The 27,886-nt window shown below is 45.1% G+C and overlaps 1 protein-coding gene across 1 annotated transcript; it reads right to left on the bottom strand.

Moving 5' to 3' along the window:
* On the bottom strand, window positions 1-27,429 carry LOC119450200 (fatty acyl-CoA reductase 1). The gene is made up of 12 exons (XM_037713585.2): window positions 27,261-27,429; window positions 25,995-26,111; window positions 22,922-23,100; window positions 17,909-17,981; window positions 15,631-15,737; window positions 13,258-13,435; window positions 12,881-12,925; window positions 11,596-11,714; window positions 9,303-9,542; window positions 7,201-7,330; window positions 6,309-6,436; window positions 1-3,491 (listed from the first exon to the last, which is right to left on the bottom strand). The coding sequence occupies exons 1-12, from the start codon at window positions 27,357-27,359 to the stop codon at window positions 3,278-3,280; spliced, it is 1,629 nt and encodes a 542-aa protein (XP_037569513.1). The 5' UTR covers window positions 27,360-27,429; the 3' UTR covers window positions 1-3,277.
* Window positions 27,430-27,886: the final 457 nt, after the last annotated feature.

Genomic DNA, 27,886 nt, shown 5'->3' with positions numbered 1-27,886 from the left:
GATGACAAAAACGGAGGTCGTTGCATTGTCCGTACGAATAAACATTGTTGGTAACATTTCCGAGAAGACTCTCTCAGTAATAAGCCACACACTATATAAGCCCATTCTTATGTCAAGGAGATGGAGAAAAAAGATGAACACCAAAGCTTCTTCTAACATTAAGCTTTTAATAAACAAAGTGCACACATATCTATAATAAAATATTACCTGCAATTGTGCAATACTACCCACACCGCAAAACAATACACAGGAACGCCACAGAGAGAGCCAAAAAGAGAAGAAAAGAACAAAATTCAGTGTGTGTCCTTCCAGGAAATCAATTTCTTTTCGCGACGAAAAGATGGAAGGTTAGGCTTGAAAATATGCGACTATGCCATTTGTCTATGATTTAGCTGTGTCTGTCTGTTGGCACTTGGCTGCTTAGACTAATGCGTGCTAATTTTCCAAGCTGTAAGTTTTCCTGTTCACGGGCTTCCGTTATAGCAGTCTGCCTCTCAAGTGCAGCCTCAGAAATCGAAGGTGTCTGGAAGTTTCCCCCCCCCCCTTTTTTTTTCTTCTTGCGACCGGTGATATTTTTGTGCGCGCAAAAACAAACAAACAACTAAACAAAAAGAAGCAATTTCCCAGATTTCTATTGCTGGCGCTATTACCATGTGCGATGCTTTTCCTAATATTGAGACGAGAATATCGCGTTCAAAGCATAACGTCAGTTGTCGATCACAAAGTCTAAAAAAAAGCACGGTCGTTATTGATACAGAGTAATTGACACTCCAAGAACTAGTTAAAACGTAATACGCCCGATAAATATTGTGAGGTGTATTGTATACTCAATACATGCGTGTCACATCTTGCACTGTTAGGATTGTCGTAATTTTTAAAAAATATTTGTTCGACAATGTGGCCCCGCATATTTAATGTAACTATCGGGGAAACGTTACATCGGAGACAAAAGCAGAATAGGAACAAACCTTAACAACACGAACAGTACAGAATCACAGGATGATGGGCGCTTGCAGTTAATAACAGTGACCGAACAAGGAACAAGGAAGGAACAAGTGGCTCCAGCGACATTCTTTGTTCGAACATTGTTATTTATGGAGAATACAAGCTGGTTACGCAGCAAGTGTTCAACGAATGCTCACAACCGTTGCACTACTGAGATGCAGTTCTGGATGTGTAGTTTTCAACACGTCTTCCATAACGCAGATAAGGGTCAGTAAAAATAAATAAAAACTCCCCAGTACTGCGTCCTTTCTTCCCCATTGTGGCAAGCGGCATGTCATTTATACCCAAATCAAGTTGAACATTACATCGTTAATAGTACATCGCGTATACATTACATCGTTAATAATACATCATCGAGTATACTGTAACTGTACGTTTATTGTATTCTCAAAGGTCGAGTGAGTGCCGATTTCTTAGTCCGCACCTGAACTTTGGGTCAACCCTCTTTCTGGGGGTTTTGGCTTCACTGCGGTTGGGCTTCACTGCGTTCGCGTGTCATGTTTTATGGGAAAAAAAAAATATGTAGCTTTAAAGTACCACACTAAGGCCAACAAACACTTAGAAGCTGTCGATGCCATGTTGGTCGGATTTTGATCGATGCGCTCGCAGCTCGCACTGTTTTGCCTGCAGGAAACATGCCTTTAGGGTTAAATCATGAACGGATCCTTGAAGCTCCGCAGTGAAGCCTTTAAAAGTATTGCAGATAAGCCAGGCTTTTGTTCAGTTTCTTAATATATTTTATAAATCCGTTCCATTGCAATAAAAGTCTCCGAAGTTTGTTCTGACTTTCTGGCCACGCATTACGTCACCTTTTTTGTTGCAGTAATAAGAGCAATCGGTAGATCGTTTTTGCATAAAGTTCTAGGTAGGTGAAAGGTGACAGGCACGGGGTGTGTTGTCACGGAGACGGAAGGGCTGCAGCGAAGAGGAACTGGCTCCTGTGAAACAACTCTGACACCCCTGGTAACGCTCGTATTTTGAACATCTGAACACAGGACACTCAGAAAAACTAACAATTGTGCTCTGTTTGCGTACACATATATAAGTTAATTGCATCTGCCCACGGAAAGTAGAGCCGTAGACGACATAGACATTACCCGAACACGAGAGGTTACGCTTCGAAAAATATTATGCAGCATGTACAGTTCGTTACAGATAAGCGTTGGTGGCTTTGGTTCGAAGTCGAACGCATACAAATTATACAGCTTATTTGACCTGAACTGAGGAACAATACGCCGATATATTTGGGTGCGAATAGGGAAGTAATGACAATGTGCCGCTAAATTGTAGTGTTTAGGGCGGGGTTTCGCGAAGTAAAAGCGCGCAGATCTCTGGCATTGCACAGTATAGTGCGCCACCTTCCTCTTAACATTCTAGCATTCATGATACAGCGGTTCCTCGTACCAAATATAAAAATGCGGTATGACTAGAAATGTGCGTGACTATCACAATTAATCTTGCGGGGATACTGCCGACTCAGCGCCATGAGCCGTGCTCAATGAAATAATGACTAGAAAAATGAGGAATAAATAATTTGAAACTAGAAGAAAATGATGAAACATATTTGGTAGAGGAAGAATTAGAAAGCTCTCGGCACAGCTGGAGCCTACTGACCGTGGTGACGGAAGCTGCGCTTCCTTAAACTGGTGCCCAACGTGGGAAGCACATGTAACGAAGTCGCGGCCACGAAGCCCCCGCCATGAAACGGGGATGAGAGAGAGAAACTAGCAGGGAGCATGACGTCGGGTGCCAACCTCGGCAAGCCAACCCCCTCTGACGCCGTTTCTCCCTATTTTCCTTCCCATCGGGACCAATCGGCGCGTTGACACTTTGAAAATGGGCCGTGAAAAAGGTTAGCGAGCGTTTCAGGGCAGTGTTTGGTCTGTCACAACTTTTAGGAAGCCACGCGTCGTGATCGGCTCTCCGCCATTGTCCAAGTCAGCTCGGCATTATGAGCAGCTGCCGTTTACCGATGGCGTGGAGAGGGCTTTTCCCTCGTGATTTTTTTTCTTTATTTTTATGTCTAGGCTTAAAAACTGTCACGCGACGCCTCCTTCTACGTTCTTTTCTTCCTCAATGTCCTCAACCGTGACTAAAGCGTTCCCTCCATCTTCCTCTGTACCCAACGATAACACTATGCCCGCCTTAGAGCCAACCCTTGGTTCTGGGGTCCCACAAATCCAAGCACGAACTTAGGAAGGAGCGCGTTCATATTAGTTCTGCAGACAACTGGACACTCCACGACTGACGAAATTAAAGCCAGGCTCGCTTTCTACGGCCTGCCGCCGGTAGGAGAAGTCGCGGAGTGTGGCGACGCGTCCTCCGGGTACGGCAGTCCGAAGGCGGACGACACGAGGCTCAGCAGGGGCAGGAAGAGGGAGACGAGACCGTGCCAGAGGCGACACGCCGACTTTGACTTGAGCATGATGAGCCGCCAGGCGAGCGCGATCAGCGCGGCGTACAGCAGCTGCTGGTAGATGTACAGCCTGCGCACACGCGCGCAACATTTGCCAGATGTGTAAAGAGACTTAATTAATTAAAGAGGAGCACTAACGCAGTTCATAAGCACTGCAAGATAGCTCACACGCAGGACATAAAAAGTAAAATAAGAAATAAACATGTAATTATCATCATTATCATCATCATGAAACTAGTTCAGACTGGCGGTCTATCTATTCAAGATTATATTTGCGTCACGTCGGCGGAAAGCCAAGTTTGCCTTTGAATTCCGTGACCAAGCCGTGGCACCGCTTCACGTTCACGTTATCTTCGCGTATGCGGATCCTTTCTTCGCCGGAAAAATTCACAAAATTTACTGAGCTGAGTTTTAATGTTCTAAATATGCTAAAAACCCCGAACCATTAGCGCGTAACATGCTATGGACCCAAGTGATTATTCTACCACGCGTTGCTAGCGCGCCGCTACCATCTCGATATTTTGGTACATACGCACAACGAAGGGGGCTATTTTAAAAAATGACTAATTTTGTGATTTGTTGCCACGGAAGCTCGATGACACCCGTGCATAAAAGCTTGAAGCCTACACGCTACTGCAGTACTTTGCTAAGTATGCGAATGCGAATTACTGGACTCGGTAAGAAACGGTGTATGGCTAGGCAGTTATATCTGCGGACACTGAGCATACAACAATTTAGTCACTTGGACGGCCTCGTCCTTTCTATCAGAGCACACCAGAGCGTTTCAATAGAATAGGAATATGTTACCGTGTTTTCTCGAGGAATATGAATTTTACAATGGTGATCTAGGCAGGATGATATGAAAGGAGCAGGCTGTATCCAGCGCATTTAAGTACGTCATTGTGATAGCAGATATTTTGTAAAAGGCAGAGGCGAAAGAATTTTCCGCGCATGCAAGGAAAGGGAGATTAAGTATATTTTTCATGTAGCTACACTGGATGTTTGACAATAGTTCGACAGTTTGAAACGTGCCGAGTGATATTTAACTGCTTCGAAATTGTTGATAAGTGTAAACTAGGCCGGGAGTGATATATGTATAACGGTTTCTTTAATGACGATGGTGCAAGGGCAAATGTTTCGTTTTAGGTAACCGAGCATGCGATCGGATATAGATTTTACGTAGTCAATGTGATCAGTCGATGACAAAGAGTAATGTGTACACCAAGATACTTAAACGACCAAACAGATTCAAACGGGATTGTGTTCAAAGAGTACGAGTACTTAGGGAAATGAGTGTGGTTTCGGGAAACTCTCATTGTTTTACATTTAGAAATTTTAAGTTCCGTTTTCCAGAGGTCACTCCAGTGCATAATATCATTAAGGTCTGTTTGAAGGGATTCGACATCGGCATCAATAGTAACTTTCTGGTAGATAACGCAATCGTCAGCAAAAAGACAAATACCGTAGATGAATTTATATTATTAGGTTAATCATTGCTACAAATTAGAAAAAAAACCGCACGGTTACCTCAGGAGAACTAGTATCATTAGTGGAAACAAACTGTGTGCGGTTAGAAAGAAATTCTTCTATCCGCTCGAGCAAGAGCGGGTCACGCAAGCGGTGCAGTTTTACTAGAAGCAGCTGATGGTTAACCTTATCTAATGCTTTCGCAAAGTCTAGGAAGATGTAGTCAGTCGTGACACCTGTGTCAAGGGCCACGTGCAAATCATTAGCAAATATGAGAAGTTGCGTTTCGCTTGAAAGAATTTATGAAAGCTATGTTGGGACCTGTGGAAGAAGTTATTTGAGCCCAAGAAATTAACAAGATGGGTGTAAATAATATGATCCGTTGGTTTACAAGGAACATACGTAAGGTTAATAGGGCGAGAGATACGAGGATTATGCCTGTCGCCAGACTTATGAGCAGGAATTGCCTTGGCTGCTTTCTAGTCTTTTGCCAAATAGCTATCGCTATCCTGAAGCTAAATATTAGGAAGGCGACCTAATATGATAGAGCTATATTATTTAGTATTCTGAAGAAATTTGTCGTAATTGTGTCAATACCACACGAAGAGGACCGTTTCAATTTATGAATGATAGCCGCAATACCGGTAGTTACAAATGTAGTTGGATCCATAGAGAATACGGATAATGAATAATGTTAGAGTCAGAGAAAGAGTGAGCAAACGTTTCGTTAAGTAATGAGGCATAGAGATGCTTTGGAACTGGATCGCCAGACTCATCAACGAGGCATATGGCTAGTTCATTTTCCTGCTTTACTTCGCTCCAAAACTGTTTTGGAATAATTCTTAACAAAGTTGAAAGTGTAGTTTATAAAAAAAATTCAATTTATCAGTGTTGAGAGCGTTAGCATATACGATGTAGCAGCTATTTAAAGGCGGACCAACGCTCGGCGCTTCGCGATTTCTTGGCAGCACGAAAGAGCCTTGCTTTTTTGTTAGCTAACCTCTTCAGGTACCTAGAGTAACAGGGTACATTAGAGTCGCTGTACACGGTTCCTAGAGTGACGTACAGGATAATTAGTTCAAAAGCTTTTGCTTTGAACAGCCGCCAGAGTGCTTCAACGGGTTTATCTAAATACTTTAAGAGAAACTCGTCCAGAATAAGGAGCAACGACTGACGTTGATAGCTTCAAAATCAGCTTTGTTGTAGTCCCTTATCAGTTTCATCGCGCTTACGTGTACTAGGTATGGGAAGGGAAATAGTAAAATGAAGTACACCACGATAACTCAAGCCGGGTGCGTGTGTTACAGATAATAAGATAATGACCACATAATAAAGATAATAATAAGATAATAAGATAATAACCCACATAATAAAGGTTCCAAAATGATAAAGGTTGTGGGCCCGCAGAAAGTAAATATACCTTCGCAGCGCGTTTCGGCCTTCCGGCACGGTGGAAGGGTCCTCCTTGAGCACGAACTTGCGGGTGCCCACCACGTAGTCCTTGAAGTAGTTACCCCAATCCAGCAGTCGAAGATCCGCGCAGAACGTCTGCACCAGCGACACCCAAACCGTGAACACTTGTCCGATTGTAGCAGACTTAGCTTTATACACTTCGTTTTATTTCAGTGCCGACAACGCGTAAGCATTGCTCGCGCCGCTCCTAAAAACTCTTTGCAACCCACGTATTTCTTTTTTGCCTTCACCGCACTAACGCTCATTGTGAGGTGAAGCCCAATGTCGCAATAGCCTTCGCTCTTGTAGGCGGCTGTGCTTCCAGGATGTCGAACGCTTGCATGCATGCGCTCACAGAATCTAAGAGATCACGACTCAAATGAGATAGCGAACACCGTATGCTAAGCTCTGATGATGGTTTCAGTGCCCAGTAATGATGTAGTGGTGTAAGGCAGAGGCCTTAATAGATCCGAATGTTGTCACCGGTTAAGTAAAGGCAGTGTAAGGTGGGCAGAAGGCTTTCGAGAGGCTAAAGGCTAATTTATAGCTAGAGTTGGAGATCTAAAAGAAATCGGAGACTGCCAATTCTTCGTTTATTTTTTTTTGCTCGTTTCATTTTTTCCCGGGGGATTTGCCGCAAGTTTCTGCACGAGGACACAGAGAAAAGACGCACACGCGCTAGTGCGCAACGAAAAGAAAAGGAGGTGGGGAACTAGAGGCACAAACACAATGGCGGTAAGTAACAGAACAAAGTTTGTTGACGAGGGGGGCGCCTGCTTGCTTCTAACGAGCACTCGCGCGAACTTCAATGGGCATGCTTCGGCACTTCGCAGACCACGCAGATGAAAACATGCGCACACCTTTCGATCGGCGGGTGAGACTTCCTGCAGGAGAGCCAGAAGGTTCCCGCAGTGGAAACGCCACTCGTGAGTGGTGAAGTACTCGAGCGAGACCATCACCTTGTACAGCTTGTTGAACAGGCGTAGCATCCTGCGTGGGGAACGTTTAAAAGAGAGCATATCGACAGCTGGCCTATGGGAGTGGTTACTTAACTGCGATCCTCTATAATGGTTTGGCCTGCACAGATTTATTGCAATCTCTTGATGTGTTCGTTCTTGAAAGGTCGCGAATAGAAGCCACAGACTAAACGAAAGACAATGTATGTCGTATGTTCTCCAAAAAGCTAGGTCTCGTGTTAAAATTGCCCTATATGTTATTTTTACAGCGAAGCTGTTTAGGGCTCAGTCTCCGAGGGTCGTGTCCGCGTGTAGAAAAAAAACTCTCATTGGCCGTATGCTGTATGTGCGAGCGAAAGCGCGCGAGGGACTCGTGCTTTCCATGGAAGCGAACGCACGGCGGAGAGCAAACGCGACTTCTTCCATCGCGCGAAAGGAAGTGGGGGGACGGGAGGGAGCGAGGGGAGCAGTGTTGCCAGATTGGGCTACTTAAATTTTTGTTTGGCTGTGTTTTAGATGGGTTGGCTATCTGGCTATTTTTGGGCTACATTGTTATGTGGATCAGAAATCGTAAAAAAATCATGTTTCAAGATTCGTGGTACGTTTGACCAGCTGTTGGTGCAACCTTTTTCTGTTTGTTTCCACATCTGCGTCCATGGCGAGGCGCGATGTGATGGCTTTTGTACTTTTGTGCTAGGATCTCATTTATACGTCCGCCCGTTACAAAGGGAAGAGCACCATACGATCATCATCATCAAATTATTTGACATTTCTTTACGTACTGTTTGTTCTTATATTTGATGTTTATATATGTGATAATTGATGGGGTTTACAATTCCTGACCTTCAAAATGTGATATGAGGGACACTGTATTGTAGAGCTTCAGATAATTTTATACCTTACCCACAGGGATAGCATGGTGAATGATTTGTATGTGATACTTTTTGTTCGTGTGTTTTACCTATTTAGTCAAACACTTTGCTTGGGCGTGTGCTTGGACACTTCATGTGTTTGACTACTTGATAGTCAAACACATGGTTTGGCCGTCTATTTGATGCTCTCGAATAGTACTTTAACTTTCAAATAAAAAAAATGTTACTAGTTTGTTTCCATGACTCATTTTATTGCCATTTTATGCTAGCAGACATGATGGCTACATTTTGGCTACAAGCTACCGAGGTCCGACTGCATGGTTGGCTACTTTTGGGCTATAATATCCGTCTCTTTTGGATATGTCACTCTGCATCATCTGGCAACACTAGAGGGGAGCAGCACCAGCAACGCGCTGAACTGTTGTCGACGGCGGCGGCGTTTTGCCCGCGTTCGCACCGAACGCGCGCGGCATTGGTGGCGTGTTTATGAAGAACGTCCCACCCTTTGCCGTACACCCTATGGCGGTGTACCGTAACAACCATAAGACCATGGTCCCTGTGGTCACTTAATAAATGAAAACCACCGGATCATATATATTTCTCATTCTTTAATAGTTCAAATAACCAATTACACCATCACATCTTAATAGTCATAATTGGCAATACATATAATTCCCACCATAGTACAGCTTCGCTGGTCTTCCATCTCCACCCCAGAGAAAGGGCTGACAGTTTGTTAAACTGTAATTTATCCCGTAATTAACCCATTCAACAAATCAACACGCACGCACGCACGCACGCACGCACACACACACACACACATACACACACGCACACACACACACGCACACACACGCACGCACGCACACACACACACGCACACACACACACACACGCACTCACGTACGTATCCACACGCGCACACCACGCAATGCGTTCTCGTAGACTGTGTGTGCTTGTGTAATATGCCACTTCGAGTTCATGTGAACGCCAAACTGCGTCCTCCAACTGCAGCATCTTTCCACTCGTTTTCTCATGTACGTGGCGCTGTCTAGCAAACTGGTCGCGCATGCATTTCCGCTCTGTGAAATGTTCTGCGACGAAAAGATATACGGGCTCAACGCGAGCACTCACTTGGGCTTCCTTCCGGAGAGCCACAGGTAGGCGTCGAAGAGCACTGCGGGACAGCGGTGCTCGAAGAACATAGAAAGCGCGTTGAAAAAGCGGCTTTTCTTGAAGCTGCCGCCCGGGTGTCGCACGGCATGCGGCATCGGGTGCCACAGCAGCAGCGGGTACGCGATTGTCTCGATGTCGCCCCACGTCAGCTTGCGCAGGGTTCCCGACGCCACGTGGTACACGGCGACCTTGTCCGGCCTGCATACAGAAGTGTAGTGTGTGCGGAGCAGGTATTCTCTTCATATCGGGCACAAATTGGTTTGGGGGACAAACAGTTCCAACGGCTGCTCTGGGCAGTAGAGAGAGATAAAAAAAGCGAAAACAAGGAGAGGAATGGTACGGGAGGTCAAGACGAGCGTCTGGTTTGCTACCACACGCTGAGGTCAGCGGAAGAGGCAGAGAGGAAAATAGACGGAGAGAGTGAACACTGCACGTACACCAGGTAGCGCACAGTACAACTACAGAACGGTAACAAATAGGTCCGCATTCTTCAAAAGCCGCAGTAGCACGCGAATTGCCTTTTCCTCAAGGGGCGGTTATTTATGTGGCCATGGTCCCAGAACTTTCACCTAAACGTTCTCCGGTCCAGCGTGGTCTGCAGAGGAAGACGCTGGACTTAATATTGAGGACCGGGGCACAACGTGTGCTCGCTGATTTTCTGCCATCCACAGGAGTTGCACGTTGGTCTATCGGCTGTTCCAATTTGAAAATACTAAACGTTTGTAAGAGCCACCCCCAGTCATAGGCGCTGCTGCTATACTGTATTGCAGTGGAAGAAGATAGTTGGCGCTTTCCCATGCGCAAAGAAGGGCCCAGAGGACGCTGCCCGCACTTAAAGACGCTTGCGAATTCCAGAAAATTTGTGCCGTTGTACGGGCAAGCAAACGAAGTTTCCTTGCAGCATCCGTCCTCGGTTAAAAACAGAGCCGTCAGGGTGCCTTCGTGGAATGGCCGGGCAGCCTTGTCAGCGATGTCGTCACTGACGATGCCACTGACGATGCCCTTTCAGGGGCTCTTAGCAGCAGCGGTTGCACTCAGCAATGAAGATTGTTTTCAATTACAATAAAATTGGCAGTTTCGCCTGAAGGTGAAGCACTATAATTGGAAGCGATAACAAGGTTTAGCGCTGCTTTCAAGGCATCTCAGAAAGATGGCGTGATGAGGAGCATAGTCAGCGCCGTTACAGACACCGCACCTCAATAGCACGGGATACGAGACAGAAGAAAAACGGCGTCGTTTGTCAGCGTCCAAAGAAAGAATTAAATGGATTATGGCCGCGCTGGACGTACAGAGATTTAGCTTGACGTTTACTGTCTGCTCTACTCAGACCAGCGTATGCACCACCGTGTGGTATAGGCACACAGCTGCGTGTGCGCACAACTCTCGTGCCATCAGCGGAAGTCAGAACGCTGTCTCGGCTCACGCAGAGCCGATTGAGCGGAGCGTGACGGTGCGCCCACTTCGCTTTATCGCTTTTTGCAGCCAAAAAAGCACTGCGCGTCTCTGGATACCTTCTAACCCTCCACGAGCAGGCCATGACAGCACGACTGCACCAGCGGCAATGCCAACGGCGCAAACGCGTCTCGAGCGTCCGTATAATTGCCATCGCAATAAAACGCTGCTAAGGGCAAATAAAGAAAGACAGGTCAAAAAATCTGACTGTGAGGTTTAACGTCCACAAACTGCACAGTGAGCTATAAGGGACACCCGCAATAGGCGGTTCCGTATTAACTTCAACAATGTGCGGTTCTTTAACATGCACATAAAAACGACCGTTTTTGCATTTCGCCCCCATCGGAATGCAGGCGCCGCGGCTGGAGTTCGAATTCGCGACCTCGTGCTAAGCAGCAGAGTGCCATAGCCACCATGGCGACTGGTTATCATTAAGTTATAGGACAATGAAAGCGAACAAAAATGACCAACGTAGTCGTAGCGGTGATATTCTGTATGTGTAATTGGAGACAAGGACAAGTTGGAAGGACGAGCATGGCTATTTCAAGGAAGGATACGTGTGTAGACACAGCCATTTCCAATATCTTCGCTATATCTTTCTCGTTTAAAAGGAAGTCCTGTAAGCTACCTGCTCTAGCTACCAGCTCATCCAGTTGGCAGAGGCACCATGTGCTGTTGCTAGAGCTTCGAATAGTTGAAGGACAGCTAATTGGGGGCTGCAACGCTTGAGTAACGTGTAGTATGTATCGTTCTGGGGCCTCGTGTAGCTCATGAGACGCCACGAGAATAGAAGACCCACCTGTGCATTGCGGTGTGCCAAGCGACCATGATCATGGTGTTGATGACCACGTCTACGGGCACGAAGTCGGCTGCTTTGTCCGTGTCCGCCACCATAGATCGAAGGAGTCCTTTACCAGACTGGGCGAAATAAGGAAAGAAGGTATAGGTAAGAAAAAAGAGAGAGAGAGAGAGACTGAAGCAAGGTGGTCGGCCATTTTTGTTTGTGAAACACTCACCGGAAAAGGTGAGGTGACGCAGAAGGTCTCCTTCCTTGTCCTTTTATATACGGGATGACTATTTTTAAGTTTTATGGAATTTTTAAAAATCACCTGTGGCAGGCAGCATAATTCTTTATCATTGAGCTGGGTTATTCGAAGAGGCGGACATTAGTAGCAAGAGAAGTCGAAACACATATTCAACTAATTAACAAAAACTCACTAATTCACTTCTTAGTTAATTACTTTACGACACATATTGCAATTTACGAATTGTAGGCGGTGAGCTTGCAAGACGTATCCACCTAAAATGAATTTCCAGGATGACACCAGTTTCGAAACATTATTTCCCAAAGTTTTGGACGAAATACATGAGCGTTCCAGTTAATTTTGTGCTTCAATGCGTTTTGTTAAAAAAAAAGTAAGTGGAACAACAGTGCATATTTTACGGTGAGTTTGATGGCGCATATGTCCAAATTGGCGTCATTCTGAAAGTTCATTCCAAGTGGAAACGCCTCGCAAACTCACCGGCTACAATTCGTAAATTGCAATATGTAACGTAAAGTAATTAATTCAGAAAATTATTAGTGAACTTTTGTCAATTTTTTTAATATGTGTTTTGATTTCTCGTGAGACGACGGGTTAGGGTTAGGCAGGAAGGAGTTGACGCACTTTCTTGAGCGACTGAATAATGTCCCAAACACGCCGATCATCACATGCCGTGTCGGCCGCGGTCCCCGTAGCCATAAATTTATCATCGTTAAATGTAGTTTTAGACAAAGGCTGCTCTTGACAGCATCGCCATGGATTTTATGTATAAAGACGTGGTAAGGTAAATAGCTCTTGATTGCAATCATAAAAGGACCAGACTCGTTAACCTTTCCGTACCAAAAGAGCTGCTGCTCATCACTTGCCAGAATCTTATAGTTATCATTTTACTGGTTGCTGCGATTGGCCGATGAATATTGCTTTAAGAAACGTTGGTGAATAAAGAATAGAAAAAAAATTAATCGCGATGCGTCAGAACAGCGTTTAAAGGAAATGTTGTGTAACCGTATGTTATCTCCACGCGCCGGTTACAATACTCACTGCAACAAGAAGGCCCGTGGGTCCATTGATGTTGTCAATCCACCCCTGCGAAGGAATTAAAAAAAGAAAGACATCACGCGACGGGTTCTTGATCACTTAAGAATCGAAGACGCATGACAGTGGACACAGGCTCATTCGGCTCCGCGTCAGGGCAATACGCATTTGAGTGTGAGACAAATAAACTTGCCAGCAAGTATGCCATGACATCAATTCCTTTACCTGACAAAGACCAGGCTGCACGGGTACATGCAGTCATCGATAGAGAGGAGTGGTTACTAGGCAAATAAGTTCTGCGAGAGCCGCAATGTGGAGAAAGTTCCCCGAAAGAAAGAATAATCATCCAGTTTTTCGAGAGCGGTGACGTGGCGCCATCTCACCGGTATAGGTTCCTGCCATGCGGCTGTGACGATGGAGGGTCTGACAATGGCCACAGGCAGGGATCCCCTCTCGTCGGCCACCAGGCTCTCGGCGAGGGCTTTGGTGAAGGTGTACATGTTGGGTCGACTGCCCAGCAATTTGGGCGTGATCGCCTCCACCAGTGGGTCATCCATCCAGCTGCGCAGAATGCAGCCCGCGCTATGAAAACGGCGATTCACTGGCGAGTCTATTCGTTTTCTGTATACCGAGCGGACAGACTCAAAATAAAACATTTTGTTCTGGGATTCAATCATTAACGGATACATATAGAACATCTTTCAAAGTGCCCGCTGGTCAGAAAGCCGATTTTACGTTTGCGCATAACGACAGATAGTCAGCGAAAGCACACTTCTCGCTTGCTTGCCTCCGTAATAGAGGCAAGCCAGTGAGAAGTGTGCTTTCGCTCATGTGACCGGGGATCAAAAGTCGAACCGAGAGGTCTCTTGGCTATAATGAATATTTCTAGAAAATGGTTAATTTCTCTGACAGTCATGATCGCACTCATGATAAAGCAGGAACAATCAGTTCACATCTGTGTGGAAAATATTCTCAGACACCACTTTTCTTGCTCTCATGCCTTCTGGGGCTAGCAGAGTTGCAGGCCAACGCATCAGTGTGGTCTCATCCGAGCACAGAATTCGAATTGAGCAGATGAACAAGTAAAAAACGGCCTCTTTCTCGGAAATGGTCACCTTAAAGTAGCAGACGCGGTTTTCTGTGCACCCATGTGAAATAAGTTTGCATCCACTTAGCATCAAAAATAATCAGGGCCCAGAGGCCTAAAAAAGCGCGTCCTTGAGCAATAAACCAATAGCTGCAATTACGTGCCTGTATAGGTCCTCATCATTCATGTTTGCGTGAACATCTTTTTTCTTTCTTTTTTTTTTTTTTTCAAGTGCACTGATTCGCCAAAATCATGAATCACCAATTCCGTTAGAACTTATTAGCCGAATTCAGTTTTTCGTTCGTAAAAATGTGTCATTGACGGCCCGCCCGGGTTTGCTAGAAATTATGTTCACCATCATTATTGGTCAATGCCTGTTCTTACCAACCGCTGTAGCTTACAAACTGCTTTATGAATACCGAGTCAGACTCCCAACACTTCCCATAGGCTTTTCAGGTGGACGGTACTCATGGTATTGTCAATAGGACCGTGTCGGTAGCGAGGCTAAGAGGAAATTACAAATTTCACTTGCGTAAGGCAAGTACTGTGAATCTGCAGCCAGGTTATACTGCCCAGAACTGCTCCGTTAAAGCATCCGCGATCCTCCGTGCAACCCTTTTCTAGACAAAATATCATGATACACAGAAAACACTTACAGGCCGTGCCAAATTGATTCATGCGCTTTTCAATAGTCTATAAATCCATTTTTGTTGTCTAGATTCTTTATAGTTTTTCAAGCGAAGCTTGTATTGGCTCTCAAATTTCGGCGGCGTTGTCGTGGTCACGCAAAAAAAGCAGCTGCTCCTACAGTAAAGCAGCTGTACCAGCTGCGCCGGCGCCGGATCACGTGACGTGCGCAGCCAATCAGGGTAGTTTGGTGTGTCCCGGGGAGGGAAAGGGGAGGAAAGGGGGTTGGCGCGCGCTCCGCCGGGCTTCCCTCGCCTCAGATCAGTGTCGGCGCCCGGTTGGGAAGGACGCGCGTGGTGCGTTCCGCCGAGGAGCAGGCTTCGTTTGAGCAACGGCGCCGCGAACTCGCTCGGGAAAGGGCTCGTCGTCGACGTGCCGATTCTAGCGTGAGGGATTCCGAAGCCCATGCGAAACGTCAGCGAAGAGCCACGGACCCTGAGTTGCGAGACCGCGATGTTGAGGCCAAACGTCAGCGTCGTCTTGCCCTCCAGGAACCCGACAACAGTGGTACACGCCTCGGCAGCGCTAGCGCGCCAACTTCCCCGGTGCGACGGCCAGGTTTCAACGCGAGTTTCTCAACCGGAACTTAGGAGCTGTGCTTGTGACCGGTTGTGGTTCGAGCACAACGTGGTACTCGTCAGTGCACTTCATTCCGAGGAACACCGAAGAAACAAATGACAAGCTTCACTTACCCCCATTTTCCGGTAGAGGAAAGGTTGGTCATTTTTTTTCTTTCTTTTTTGAATGTGACTTTGGCCTTTCTGGTAAAAATGGTTGCTAAAGCGACCCTGAGACAGCAAGAAAAGAAATAGGCTAACGGGGGCGCGAGAAAGTGCCGTGCCTGACGGCTAAAAATTATTTTTGGGCGCAAAAGGAGATGAAAGAAGGGCAAACATGCAATATGTTCGCATGCCTCCGTTTGCGCCCAAAAAAGATGTCCAGCACACCCCACCACCTTGAACAAGAAGAAGTCACTTTGTACCTGACGGCGTCGATGACGTTCTGCGGGTCGAAAGGCGGCGGGTATATGACCTCTGCCACCTCCTCCTTGTCGCAGTTGCAGTACGCCGTCGACACGTGCACCAAGGCCTGCAGGTGGAAGGAGAGGCATGGGTGAGGGCTCCTGCGCTATACGTTCCCAGAGTGAATGTGTCGTTTAGGCTCTAATTGCTTTAGTTACTACAACTATAATGCAGGCCCCGACGGCTGAGATTTACGTTGGACAATACACTGCGGCAGATACGCCTTTGTAATTGTTAATGCGAACCATTCTTGACGAGTTCAATCCAGTTTTCTGTAACGACCTTCTAACGGCTATCTGGCCGTTCTCGTGGGCCGATCCCGAAAATGGTGCAGTCTAAAAATGTGGGCCAATCCCGAAGGTAATTCAGTCTAAAAATGTGGGCCGTTCCCGTTGGTATGTGCCACTTGGTGTGTGCCACAGGGTATGCGCTGCTCTTAAAATTAGCTTCCTTGACGCCAAATTTGGTAGTGTCACTGGGTATGTACGTGCCACTCTTCAATTAACATCTCTGACGGTAACTTGGATATATGCCACCGAGCATGTGCCACTGTGGCAACTGGGGATGTGCCCCTTGAATTGAAGCGCATACTTCTTTGCTTCAATGCATAAAACAGCGTTTTCTTAAAAGAAGTAACTGGAACGCCAATGCATTTCGTCGGACGCTTTGATATATTAATATCTCGAAACTGGTGCAGTCGTGAGAATTCGTTCCAAGTGAACACGCCTTGCGAAGTCATCGGCTATAATTCGTAGATTTAAATATATGTGCCGTAAAGCAATGAATTAAAAGTTAACTAGCGTAATTATGTTCATTATTTAATGAAGGATTTTGATTTCTCGTAGAACTAATGGCCGCCTCAGCGAGTAATTTAGATCAAGGGTTAGAATTGTGCTTTGTGCCGCAGGCAATTTTGTTTAATTTGACCTTCTAAAAAAAAAAAAACACCTGGTATATAGGAGACCTTGAGGAACTTACGTGTTGTACGTATATTTTCGGTCCTAATTAATATGCAGATGAAAATTAAGCTGTAGTGACTTCTTTACTCTACCTCTTCAAGCTAGATTGTTACACGACTCGCGTATTCCGGAACAGCGAACAGGAGCTGGGACTTTCGCCAAAAGCTGAGACTTGGGTTTCACATCAGAGAGCGTAAAGGTGGGTGACGGGTACCCGAAGCAGCTACAAGTGACGTTGCACATACCATGTGTCCGGTAACAGTGTCCCACGTAACTTGTGGCCCAACTTTAAAAAAATATATACATGCAAGTGCCGGGCGATTGTCGCCCGGTACTTTTTCGTGTTTCGCGGGCTCTTTAGGCTTGTAAAAAATAGGCTTTTATGTAGCACGTATTGTGCAACAGAAAGCTGGATCGGGTTTTTTCGAGGATGGTCTTCAAGTTTCTCAAATGACACTTTTGCTCTGAATATAATATTTAATGAAGTTGATTAATGAATAATAACTAATATATGTAATTATGTGAAATACAAAATATAGCCTGACTTGCTCCAAGTGACGGCAAACAACATTATCTTAGTTCTGTTCAGCTACGTGGCAATTGTGTATTTTAAAATTTTGGCACAAGTTACGTGGGGCACATGGTGTATATCATGGCACGGCTTTCCTCTTTAGCCCTATGCATAGTGTCGTTAAATTAAAATATGGGGTTTTACGTGCCAAAATCACGATCTGATTATGAGGCACGCCGTAGTGGGGGACTCCGGAAATTTGGACCACCTGGGCTTCTTTAACGTGCACCTAAATCTAAGTACACGGGTGTTTTCGCATTTCACCCCCAACGAAATGCGGCCGCCGTTGCCGGGATTCGATCCCGCGACCTCGTTCTCAGCAGCCCAGCACCATAGCCACTGAGCAACGACGGCGGGTTGCATATGTACTGTCTTATCGGATAAATTGCATTTTTTTTTTGCATACGTCGCGGCATTATTGGCTGACTTGACGCAGAGGAGATTTTTGTATTTTCCGCTACCAGGTCTCTAGAGCTATGCCCTCTGGAGAGGCAACTAACTCTCTAGAGAGGTTTGCTTAGAGTTTATGAGCCTGCTAGTCTCCCCCCCCCCCTCCCTCTAAAAAAAGAAGAAAAAGAAAACGAGTGCTGCAAGGGAGCTGCTAGTGAACCGTGGAGGTACATTGCACGTTGCCAAAACTGAATGAAGAGAAGCTGGTTTGCGTCTGTCGAAGGGCAAGAAATTTGTAAGATGAAAACTTTTAACTACCTTTAGCTTGCTCATGCCTTGACACAGCTGTAACAGTCTCCTTGTGCCCAGAACATTCATGTCAATGGAACTCCTGGAAAACATGGTACAGAAAGGAAAATACATTAAACGCTTTCAGAGGCAGCGCGTTCGAGGGAGCTCGGAAGTTCAAAAAGCCTAATCCTACACGCATCAGTGTCGGTGTGTGTGTGTGTGTAAACTTTATTTGAAAAGGTCCGGAGGCTCGACTTAAGCCGAGGCGGGCCGCTCCCACGTTGGCACTGTCAGGCCAAGCCCTTCAGCGACACCATGGTCCCTCTGGACAGCCCTTAGTTGGTCTTAAAGCAATGGGCTTTGTATTCTTTTTTGCCATCGAGTCCATTCTTCCAGGAGGCTGGGAAGAGTTGCGGGGCACCCCGCGAGCATATGTTTGATTTCAATGATGCCATTACAATCACTACATTCCATCCTAATCTCCCTCCCGGGATATATTTTGTTAATGTGGTACGGCGCGGGGTATGTACCCGTTTGCAATAAGCGCAGCGAGACTGCCTGAGCCCTGTTTAGCTTTGAGTGTGGCAATGGGAATTGCCTGCGTCCTAGATAGTAGTGTTTGGTTATCTCATTTTAAGTTATTAAATGATCTCTATATTCCCCGGCCTGATGGTGAACGGCTCGGTTATGACTGTCACGGTTAGCAAGTCCTCGTGCCAAGTCATGCGCAACCTCGTTGAGGTTTACCCGAGTCTCGTCCACTTTCCCCATATGTGCAGGAAACCATCGGATTTCTGTTCTCCTAATCCTAATGTTTTCAAATAGTTTAGCTGGAACTCCAGCTACGTAGCCTTTATCAAAACTTTTTATAGCGGCTTTTGAATCACTGTAAATGAAGGCCCACTTATTACTCCTGATGGCTAGAGCAGTGACCACTGAATATATTTTGCTGCCACAGAGGCCTCACTCTATAGTTCGCGTAGCCGAACAGCGCTAAAAAAATAAAAAATAAAAGAAAGGCTCACCTGTTCTGTGTACACGTTGTCATCAGATAAACCCTGATAAAATTAACTAATTAGTCTAAACGGTTAGACATTGTGAGCAGTGTAATCAATGGCAATAAGCAGGCAAAATTACTCGAAAGTGCGTCAGTTCCTTTCAGAAAAGCGTATATACTAACAACACATAATGAAACGGGAACAAATCGAAAGTGAATAGCATGCGTTGTTGCGCTTATGCGCTCGCCTATGTTTATAATTAACAGTGATCAGGGCTGGAATTCACAAAACCTTCTTACGCTAGAATTTTTCGTTAGCAAGAATATTAGCCAATCGGGATGCCAGACATATCATTAGCGAAGGCGGCCAGCCAATGGCAAAGCGAACTTACGAAAGAAATGCTTTGTGAATCTGGCCCCAGATTTGGACTAGAAAATGTACATTTGGGACCACACAGTATCAAAAACCAACCGATTACAGATTTCCCATCGCATTCCCGTGTAATAAAATGGCGCGTAAAGGCGTTGTGATAGTATTTATTTCCTGTTCACGTTTCAGTATGTGCTGATACATTATAATTCAGCGGTAGTGTATGTCTTTCGCGTTGGCCAGATCAGTGCGCAGTCCGAATAAAGAGTGAAATCGTGTGCGATTCCGCACACTATGTTCTTTTCTTGAAAGTGTCTCAATTGGTATACTCGCAGAGATTCGCCTGAAAGGGATCGTTGACGAATTAGCGCATGCCTCGAGTTACTTGGTGAGTCGATAACTTTTGATACCCCCATTTCAATTGCGCTCATCACAAGAACTTCACTTTGTGGAAACATGACTGGTTCCAGCACCATACTTTAATTAAGCGTAAAAACTGTACGTAAAAAAATTCACCGACGATTACCGTACTCCCTAATGCAAAATTTGAGCGCAGCTCTATACGTGTTTTCATTTCGCGATGTATTGGCTGGCACGCACAATAAGTCTCGTGCGGCGGCACACTGCAAACGGAGCGAAGTGTGGCGCGACTGCCTCGCTAATCGGGAGATCGCGAGAGGTAGCGCGTGGGTGGCGCGTGAGCGCGATTCACAGCATCCACCGCAGGCAGACCTCCGCTCATGCAGCGCTTTGTTTTCAATATGGTATCGTTGGCGTCGACGGTGAACAAACGACGCGCGATACTCTGTCGTCATCCTGCGCGGGAGTACGCTTTTCTTCTCACGTTTTCGCTATACCCTCCTCCTCCGCTTTTCGCCTCATGGTTCCGCTGCACCCTCCTCCTCCGCTTTCCTCCTCGCACTCTCTTCGCTATCGCCGTCTTTCATCCTTCGTTGTGCTCGGTTACGAGGGACGCCGACGCTCGCCGCCGGGACGGGCGCCTAAGAGCTGCGCTCTAAAAAGCATGTTTGGTTCTTTGGCACTGCCAAATGCGCAGGTACGTAGTACTATGTGTGGATATCCTTTCACCTTCAGTGAAGGACCACGGCTGCGGAGCTTTGATCATCATCCCTGTCCTTATCAGCCTGTATTTAAGTCCAGTGCAATACAAGGCAACGCCAACTGCATGCCCCTGTCTTGCCCTAACACAACCCATGCTTGGCTCACAAATTTATTTATTTCATCACTTCATCACCATCAGTTTATTTCTATACATGGTTACAGAACGTCGCTGAAAATCACCTGGGCCGTTAGCAAAACTGCTAGTTCTTGGTCCATGCAAATTAATACAAAACACCATTGCAACTCAGTTGAACAGGTAATGTGATTTGTAAGTACAGATTATATTAACATTGTTCTTAACGCGATAATAATAAATTTGTTTAGCATAACAGTAAAACCAACATTAGCAAAATAAGTTAATGTTACACCATTGAAACATACTCACTATGAATTATAGCTTGCTTAAGAGCATACGAAAATCTTGGGCTTTCTTTTATTCTCTTCGGAAGGTTATTTCATATTTTCGTTCCAATGTAAGCTAACCTGCGCCTACCGTACAAGCTGTTAACAGGTGGTACGTTAAAATTTCTGTTTAATTGTGTCCTCGTGTATCTATGTGGCGTGGTGAAAATGATAGTGGGAAGATGGTTATTGTCTGAAAGTATGGCCCGAACTGAGCACGCTGTTTTGAAGTCCCTAACAATGAGGAATGGCATAATTTTATTTTTAATACCGGTTCTGTGTGTGTGTTCCGTATAACCAGCGAAGGACGATTCGGAGCGCTCTTTTCTGCAGCTTGGTAAGATGAATACGTATGCCAGTGGCGCACCGACGGGGGGGGGGGGGGGGGGGGGGTTGTAACTCCCCCCCTGAAGCCGACTTAACCCCCCTCTTTGTTTAACCCCTTTTCTTCCTTGCGCATTTGAGTACTGCAACTAAGATGTAAGACGCGCAATCGTCTGCACACTCACAAAAAGCGCATTTTTTCACAATTTCCCGTGAAGAAATTGAAATGAGTGCTATTTAGATGGTATTGGCAAACTGTCAACCCCCCCCCCCCCCCCCCCCCTGGCAGAGATCCTGGGTACGCTACTGACGTATGCCCCCATACATCAATACAATAGATTAAATTACTATGAGAAATACTAAAATAAATAATTCGTAGTGTACATAAGAAAAAACGCTGACACGCCTGATATAAAGCAAAATATGCATGACTGAGCCGGCTGCAAACATTTGCTATGTGTGCACTGTAATGAGGGATGAATCTAACGTTATACCGAGATATTTAATTCTTGAACTTCTGTAATTGTTGTCGTGACTATCTTCAGAGTTATGGGTGGTATTTTAACCATATTGAACGAAAATATAATGTACTTTGTTTTAGATGTATTTAGTGTTAATTTGTTGTCCATAAACTAGTTTCTTATATTCTAGTTCTCTATTAGCAGTGTTTTCTAATTAACCGATATCCTTTCCTGATATTAAAACTGTGGTATCATCAGCATACATTATTACCTCACCCTTATCAAGCCTTTGGAGAAGGTCGTTGATGTACAAGGAAAATAGTATGGGACCCAAGACTGACGCTTGCGGAACGCCGTGTGTAATATGTAGGAAGTCAGACGATACGAAGTCTGAGTGTACGCTCTGGTACCTTTCTTCTAGGTAATTCTGAAAGAAATATAAACTGTCACTTTGAAATTCATAACGCGCATTGCAAATTCTTTAACAAAATCTGATGATTGACGGTGTCGAACGCTTTTTAATGTCCAGGAATATGCCAATTACTATTTCGTTGTTATTCAGACAAGTGTTTATATAGTTTGTTGCAAAAGTAACTGCGGTGTTCGTCGATTCGTTTGGACGAAATCCGCGGTGATGCGGTATTTTATCAATTAAAGGGAAACTGAGACTTCCACTCAAATATAGCAATTTGCTACAATGGAAACCCAACCGGGTTCCTCGAAAGAAAGCCTCGCAGTTGAAGAAAAATTCGTCCTGGTCCGGGACTCGATCCCGGGACCACCGCCTTTCCGGGGCAGCCGCTCTACCATCTGAGCTAACCAGGCGGCTAGCAGATGGCAGGGCGAAGTCGAATTTGTCGACAACTCGAAGCAAAGGCAAGTGTTTGATGTAATAGTTCAGCGGAAATCCGCTAGGTGGAGATAAGTAATTAAAGGGAAACTGAGACTTCCACCCAAATGTAGCAATTTGCTACAATGGAAACCCAACCGGGTTCCTCGAAAGAAAGCCTCGCAGTTGAAGAAAAATTCGTCCTGGTCCGGGACTCGAACCCGGGACCACCGCCTTTCCGGGGCAGCCTCTCTACCATCTGAGCTAACCAGGCGGCTAGCAGATGGCAGGGGGATTACTTATCTCCACCTAGCGGATTTCCGCTGAACTATTACATCAAACACTTGCCTTTGCTTCGAGTTGTCGACAAATTCGACTTCGCCCTGTAATGTCAATGGAGGCGTCACCACGTGATCAAACATGGCAGCACCCATGGGAGCGCCGCGAAAAGGGTCATAATTGTTTCTGAGACGGGCACTATAATCATAAGCTATAGCTTCCCGCATCGTTTAGCACCTGTGAGCAGTGTACTAACTTGAGCGGTTCGTCGAATTTGACGATGGCAGCCGAATGGAAGACGATGTCGACGTTGTCCAGCAACGCCCTGCGGTGTTCGGCGCTGAGACCCAGCTCCGGCAGGGTCAGGTCCCCTTCCACGGCGATAACCTTGCCGCGCGCAAAGTGCGGGTCCGAACAGCGCAGCGCTTGGAAGATCTGCATTCGAAGGCGATGAGCACACGTAAGTCGGGTGAAAAAGCACAAGGGCGCATGAAAGCTAGGAAGGTAAGAGTAGGGGAAAAAAAAGCGTTCACTCCATCTTACCCCGAAACGATAAAATAAGCACCTCCACACGTAATTAAGCCAAAACAGGCGTTGGTAATGTTGTTTATAATTTTGTCGAGACAGATTAACTGGTTGGTCTCTACGATCGACCTCTTTCTGAATGACTTGGCGTTTCCCACGATTTGGCGCATGGTGTACTGGCTCTAGGCGCAAGTTGGAATGCGCTAGCGCAAGACAGGGGTAATTGGAGATCGCAGGGAGAGGCCTTCGTCCTGCAGTGGACATAAATATAGGCTGATGATGATGATGATGATGATGTACTGGCTCTAAGTGTTTTTTTTTTTTTTTTTTTTCGCAGGCTAGACGCATTTCGCTTCATTTGCAACAAACCACGGATCTGTACTTCGAGGCTGTGCACGGGTAGGCCTACAAGTTGAATTACGTATTTTCTTATCACGTCCCTTATTAACCTAATTAATTGTCAGATATCACACCTACCTCATTTGCTCTCACCATGCCCTTGCCTCAGCACAGCGTAGCTGTCGGCCTCTCGATATAAACGTATTCGTCGCTTAGAATTCATTTTTTTTAACTTTTTGCGCGCTGTTCCAACTATAGGCTGACTCGCAGTTATGCTTAGACTTCGTTTTACTTTCTTCTCCACACTGCGCGCGGCGATACAAAAAAACCTACTGGATTGCCTCTCTTTAAAGCGCTGCCTTACACCGGTGTCACCACGCATATGCGTCTCTCCCTTCGAATATTACACGTATCATTGCACCGTTGCTCGCTTTAGTAGATGGCGTGAGACACGTGGCAAAGTCGTATTCTGTGTGTCGTCTTCCCCGAATGCAGAATCATATGCGCGGCATTGCTATTTTCCGGAACACAGAGAAGCACTACGACTGTTCTAAAGAGAGCTGCACGTACAATCGCTGTTCGCGTGGTGCCCTTGTCTGAACGTTTCTTCTCTTTCGTGATCAAAATGCGTCTGTCAGGTCACCTACGTAGTTTTGCTGAGTTCGTGAACAGTAGATAAAAGACCAGTATAATATATATATATATATATATATATATATATATATATATATATATATATATATATATATATTCTTCCACATTTTATTCTAAATTTTGATCACGTCTGCTTCTACCGTACTCTTTGATCCATTTGTTTCTTACGCGAACAACAAAATACCGTTGCCACACAGATTTCGTAAGGTGGGCTTTCTTGCACGTAATAAATTTGTACAGAGAAGACAGCTTCACAAGTAACATCATCAGTTAGCAATCTCTCCTTTCTCCGTGACACTGACAATTTTGAGTTACTGCGTCATTTCTCAATTAATTCGCACAGTGATTCGGGGCGTAGCTAAACTATCTCATATAGGCATGTGCGATAGATTAGTTGGCCAATCCACGAGTGAGCTATGTATAGTTAAGACCGTGTATCATTGCGCGCAAACAACATGGACAAAAGAGGGAACGCGTAAAACACACACGAAGCGCAAACTATCAACAGTTTATTGCGAGAAGACCGTGTCCTTATTTATACCTTGCCATAAGCAGTACAGCGCATGACACCAAGGGCGGAACCACATCGACACAAAAAACAAAATCAACACGCGCGTGATGTGCTATTCAAATATGCTATTTCCTGAGCTGATAAGGGGATATAGGCCATGCTTATACACTTATCTTTTAAAGTTGTGATGCAGTTCAAAGGTTCAAAGAGTGCATGATCATTGAAAAGTCGAACAATGAGATGACACGCCTCATTATTGAGGCCCACTGCATCACAACTTTAAAAGATAAGTGTATAAGCATGGCATCTATCACCTTATCAGCTAAGGAAATAGCGTATTTCAATAGCACATCACGCGCGTGTTGATTTTTTTGTGTCGATGCGGTTCCACCCTTGGTGTCATGCGCTGTACTGCCTGTGGCAAGGTATAAATAAGGTCACGATCTTCTCGCAATAAACTGTTGATAGTTTGCGCTTCGTGTGTGTTATACGTGTTCCCTCTTTTCTCCATGTTGTTTGCGCGCAATGATACACGGTCTTAATGGAAAACCAACAAACCCAAGTGGGAACCCTACTGCAATGTATAGTTAAGATCGTTTTAAGCGCATTGACGACGAGGACAAGCGAGTGGACACACACAATTGCGTTAACTTCAACAAATGCTTTATTAGGAACAGGTGAATATTGAAACATTGAGTGCAGAAACAAGTTTGCGTCCACTCGCTTGTCCACGTCGTCAATGCGCTTAAAACAATTTTAGCTATGACTTACCAACAATTCCGTACGTCAACGCTTGTCTATACGTATAGTATTTGCGTTCTTTGGAAAGCCAAAGCGACTGCTAAAGTTCATACGTCATTCCACAACCACAGGGGACGCAAAAAAAAAAAAAAAAAACAAAGAACACATCGGAGCCCCCCTGGTATGTTAACTTTCGTTCTCTGGGCATGTATGCCAGAGCCCAAAATGCATGTATCGATCACAACACACATTTTACCGCGTATTAGACCTTAAGAGAGAGATAGATGAAAGCAAAGACCAGACGTTTACTAGAGGATATCTCCGGTTGACTACTCTATACTGGGAAAGGGGAAAAGGTGTACGGAAGGTGAGAAAAAACTAAAGGACGAATAAGCAATATGAAATCTAACCAGTGGAAGTACCTTATTCACTGTAAGTGATGAACACTGGTTTAATTAATACTTAAATAAACACTGTATTTATGAAGGAGAGTAACATTGCATTGTCGATGTTATGACAAGTCGACATAAAAAAAGGAGAGAAAAGGAAGGAAGCCTACTTCTGAACCGAGCAATTCATCAATACGGGCTTGGGGTGACGCTCCTCCTTTGGCACGCATCAGGACAAATATTCGGCGCAGACCGCCACATGACCGGAGTAGCTTTTCGAGCAGCACCTGCGTTGGACGTTACATGAATTATTATGCATTCTGTTTGCATGCTTCTACAGTGAAGAATTACCACTTGCGATATCTTCAACGCTGTGTTGGTCATGCACCGCGGATACATTTAATTTTAATCCAGCGGCAGGTGTTCATTCATTCATTGAATTACCTCAAAGGTATTCTGAATATGAAAGAAAATATATGTGCACATTTGACATGCCATAGTGCATCGTAATCCTCAGTAAGTAAACATTCCGAAAGTAATCCCTCCTGAGAGACAACGCTGACGTGTTGTTTTCATGAGGCACGCACGGCCTTACATGTAAACAAAGTGAGCTTCTCAGCACATAGGTAAGCTTCTCTGCAGTAAGCGTTTACTTGTAACAAAGCCAGCTTTACAGGCAACATTTAATAGATGGTTGTTGAATACGATTCAACATTGAATAAAATTGTGTCAAAGCTTCTGTTTATTTAAAACAGAAGTTTAAAACACCCCCGCCTTCTAGCTTTTGCTTGTGCTCTCGAATCATGTTTATAAGAACATGAGCCGCAGAGCCGTTGTCTTTTATAATCAACGCGCCATAGCATTATAATCACCATGCATTTTGCATCTATTCGAATCTTTCAAATGCCCCCGGTGCATTTTATAAAAGCAAGAACGCTATCACTACAGTTTGTTGATTCTATAACGAGGTAATATCTCAAAAGCAAACAAATCGCAGCATATAGCACAATTAAGTGTAATCGTTGAATACAACTTAAAGAAAAAAGTGTTTTGTAACAAAGTCAGCCTACAGGGTCGTTTAGGTCTGGAACTGTGGAAATGCTTAGATCGTTACGTTCACTCGAATCCTTCACTTTTCAGTGTCAGAAATGCTTTTGGTGTTGGACTGGTAACTGTTTACATTAATTAGACACTTCTGGAAAATGTACTTTGCCGTTCGCTATAGGATCGTTGATAACATGCCTGTCAAATAGAGGGCAAATAATTATTGCGCATGCACGTATAGAGCTTTAACAGGCTTCTGCAAGCAATGGAGACTCCATTAGCTTCTTCAGTTTCGTTTGTGCGCCCACCGGGTGCGCGGATAAAGTGTTTCGGGAGAAGAATCTGGCTGTCTTTTGATCGCAGATGTGTTTTCAGAGGATACATGCACTCACCTTTCCCATAAATCCTGTTGCCCCGGTTATAAAAATGTCCTTTTCTTTGTAGAAATCGGATATAAAAGGTTTATCCATAGATGCCATCCTGAGTTCCATCCGTCCGTTTCCCAAGCGCTGCTTTCAAGTTGACCAAGTTACATCGAGATGGCGCCGCGGTGATGGTAGTTCCGTTGTTTTTTTTTTTTTTTTTTTTTTTTGGCTTGCTCTTGACAATAGTGCTATGGGAATCACTCATATGTTGCTATATATTTGTGAGATCTATATAGACGCACTTAGTTCCCGTGCACAACCTCGAAAAAACAAAATGATCCTGCACCTTCGAGTGCGCGCAAAAAAGCACTTTGTGGTATGGTGGTGCCCTCGTGTGGGAAGAAAACGAAACTACGGAGGCTATTTGATTGCATACAATCTATGGTAGAGCATACGTGTGCAAACCATCTCGTTTTGCTCCAACTATTCACGTCGTGAATGTTGGAAAAATACAACCTACTTCCATTAAATTTTGAAGCTGTGTATAATTTTTTGATTTTGTGCGACCATAACAGAACATTAAGGGCCGTTAACAATAAATAATAACCAAACGCCGGGTGGTTTAGTGTGCTCCAACTAGAACCACTAAGGGT

Source organism: Dermacentor silvarum, chromosome 4 (assembly GCF_013339745.2).
Source record: "Dermacentor silvarum isolate Dsil-2018 chromosome 4, BIME_Dsil_1.4, whole genome shotgun sequence".
NCBI lineage: Eukaryota > Metazoa > Arthropoda > Arachnida > Ixodida > Ixodidae > Dermacentor > Dermacentor silvarum.
Note: the sequence above shows the minus strand (reverse complement) of the source record. Positions and strands in the feature narration are given on the sequence as shown.

What these genes read in the sequence shown, in the direction of transcription:
- LOC119450200 (XM_037713585.2), bottom strand. Translation starts at nt 27,359, where the DNA reads ATGGAACTCAGGATGGCATCTATGGATAAACCTTTTATATCCGATTTC. An exon ending in CAACAGGATTTATGGGAAAG is followed by an intron (nt 26,112 to 27,260) that starts GTGAGTGCATGT and finishes CGTCCAACGCAG; the next exon opens with GTGCTGCTCGAAAAGCTACT. An exon ending in AACGTCATCGACGCCGTCAG is followed by an intron (nt 13,436 to 15,630) that starts GTACAAAGTGAC and finishes CATTCTGCGCAG; the next exon opens with CTGGATGGATGACCCACTGG.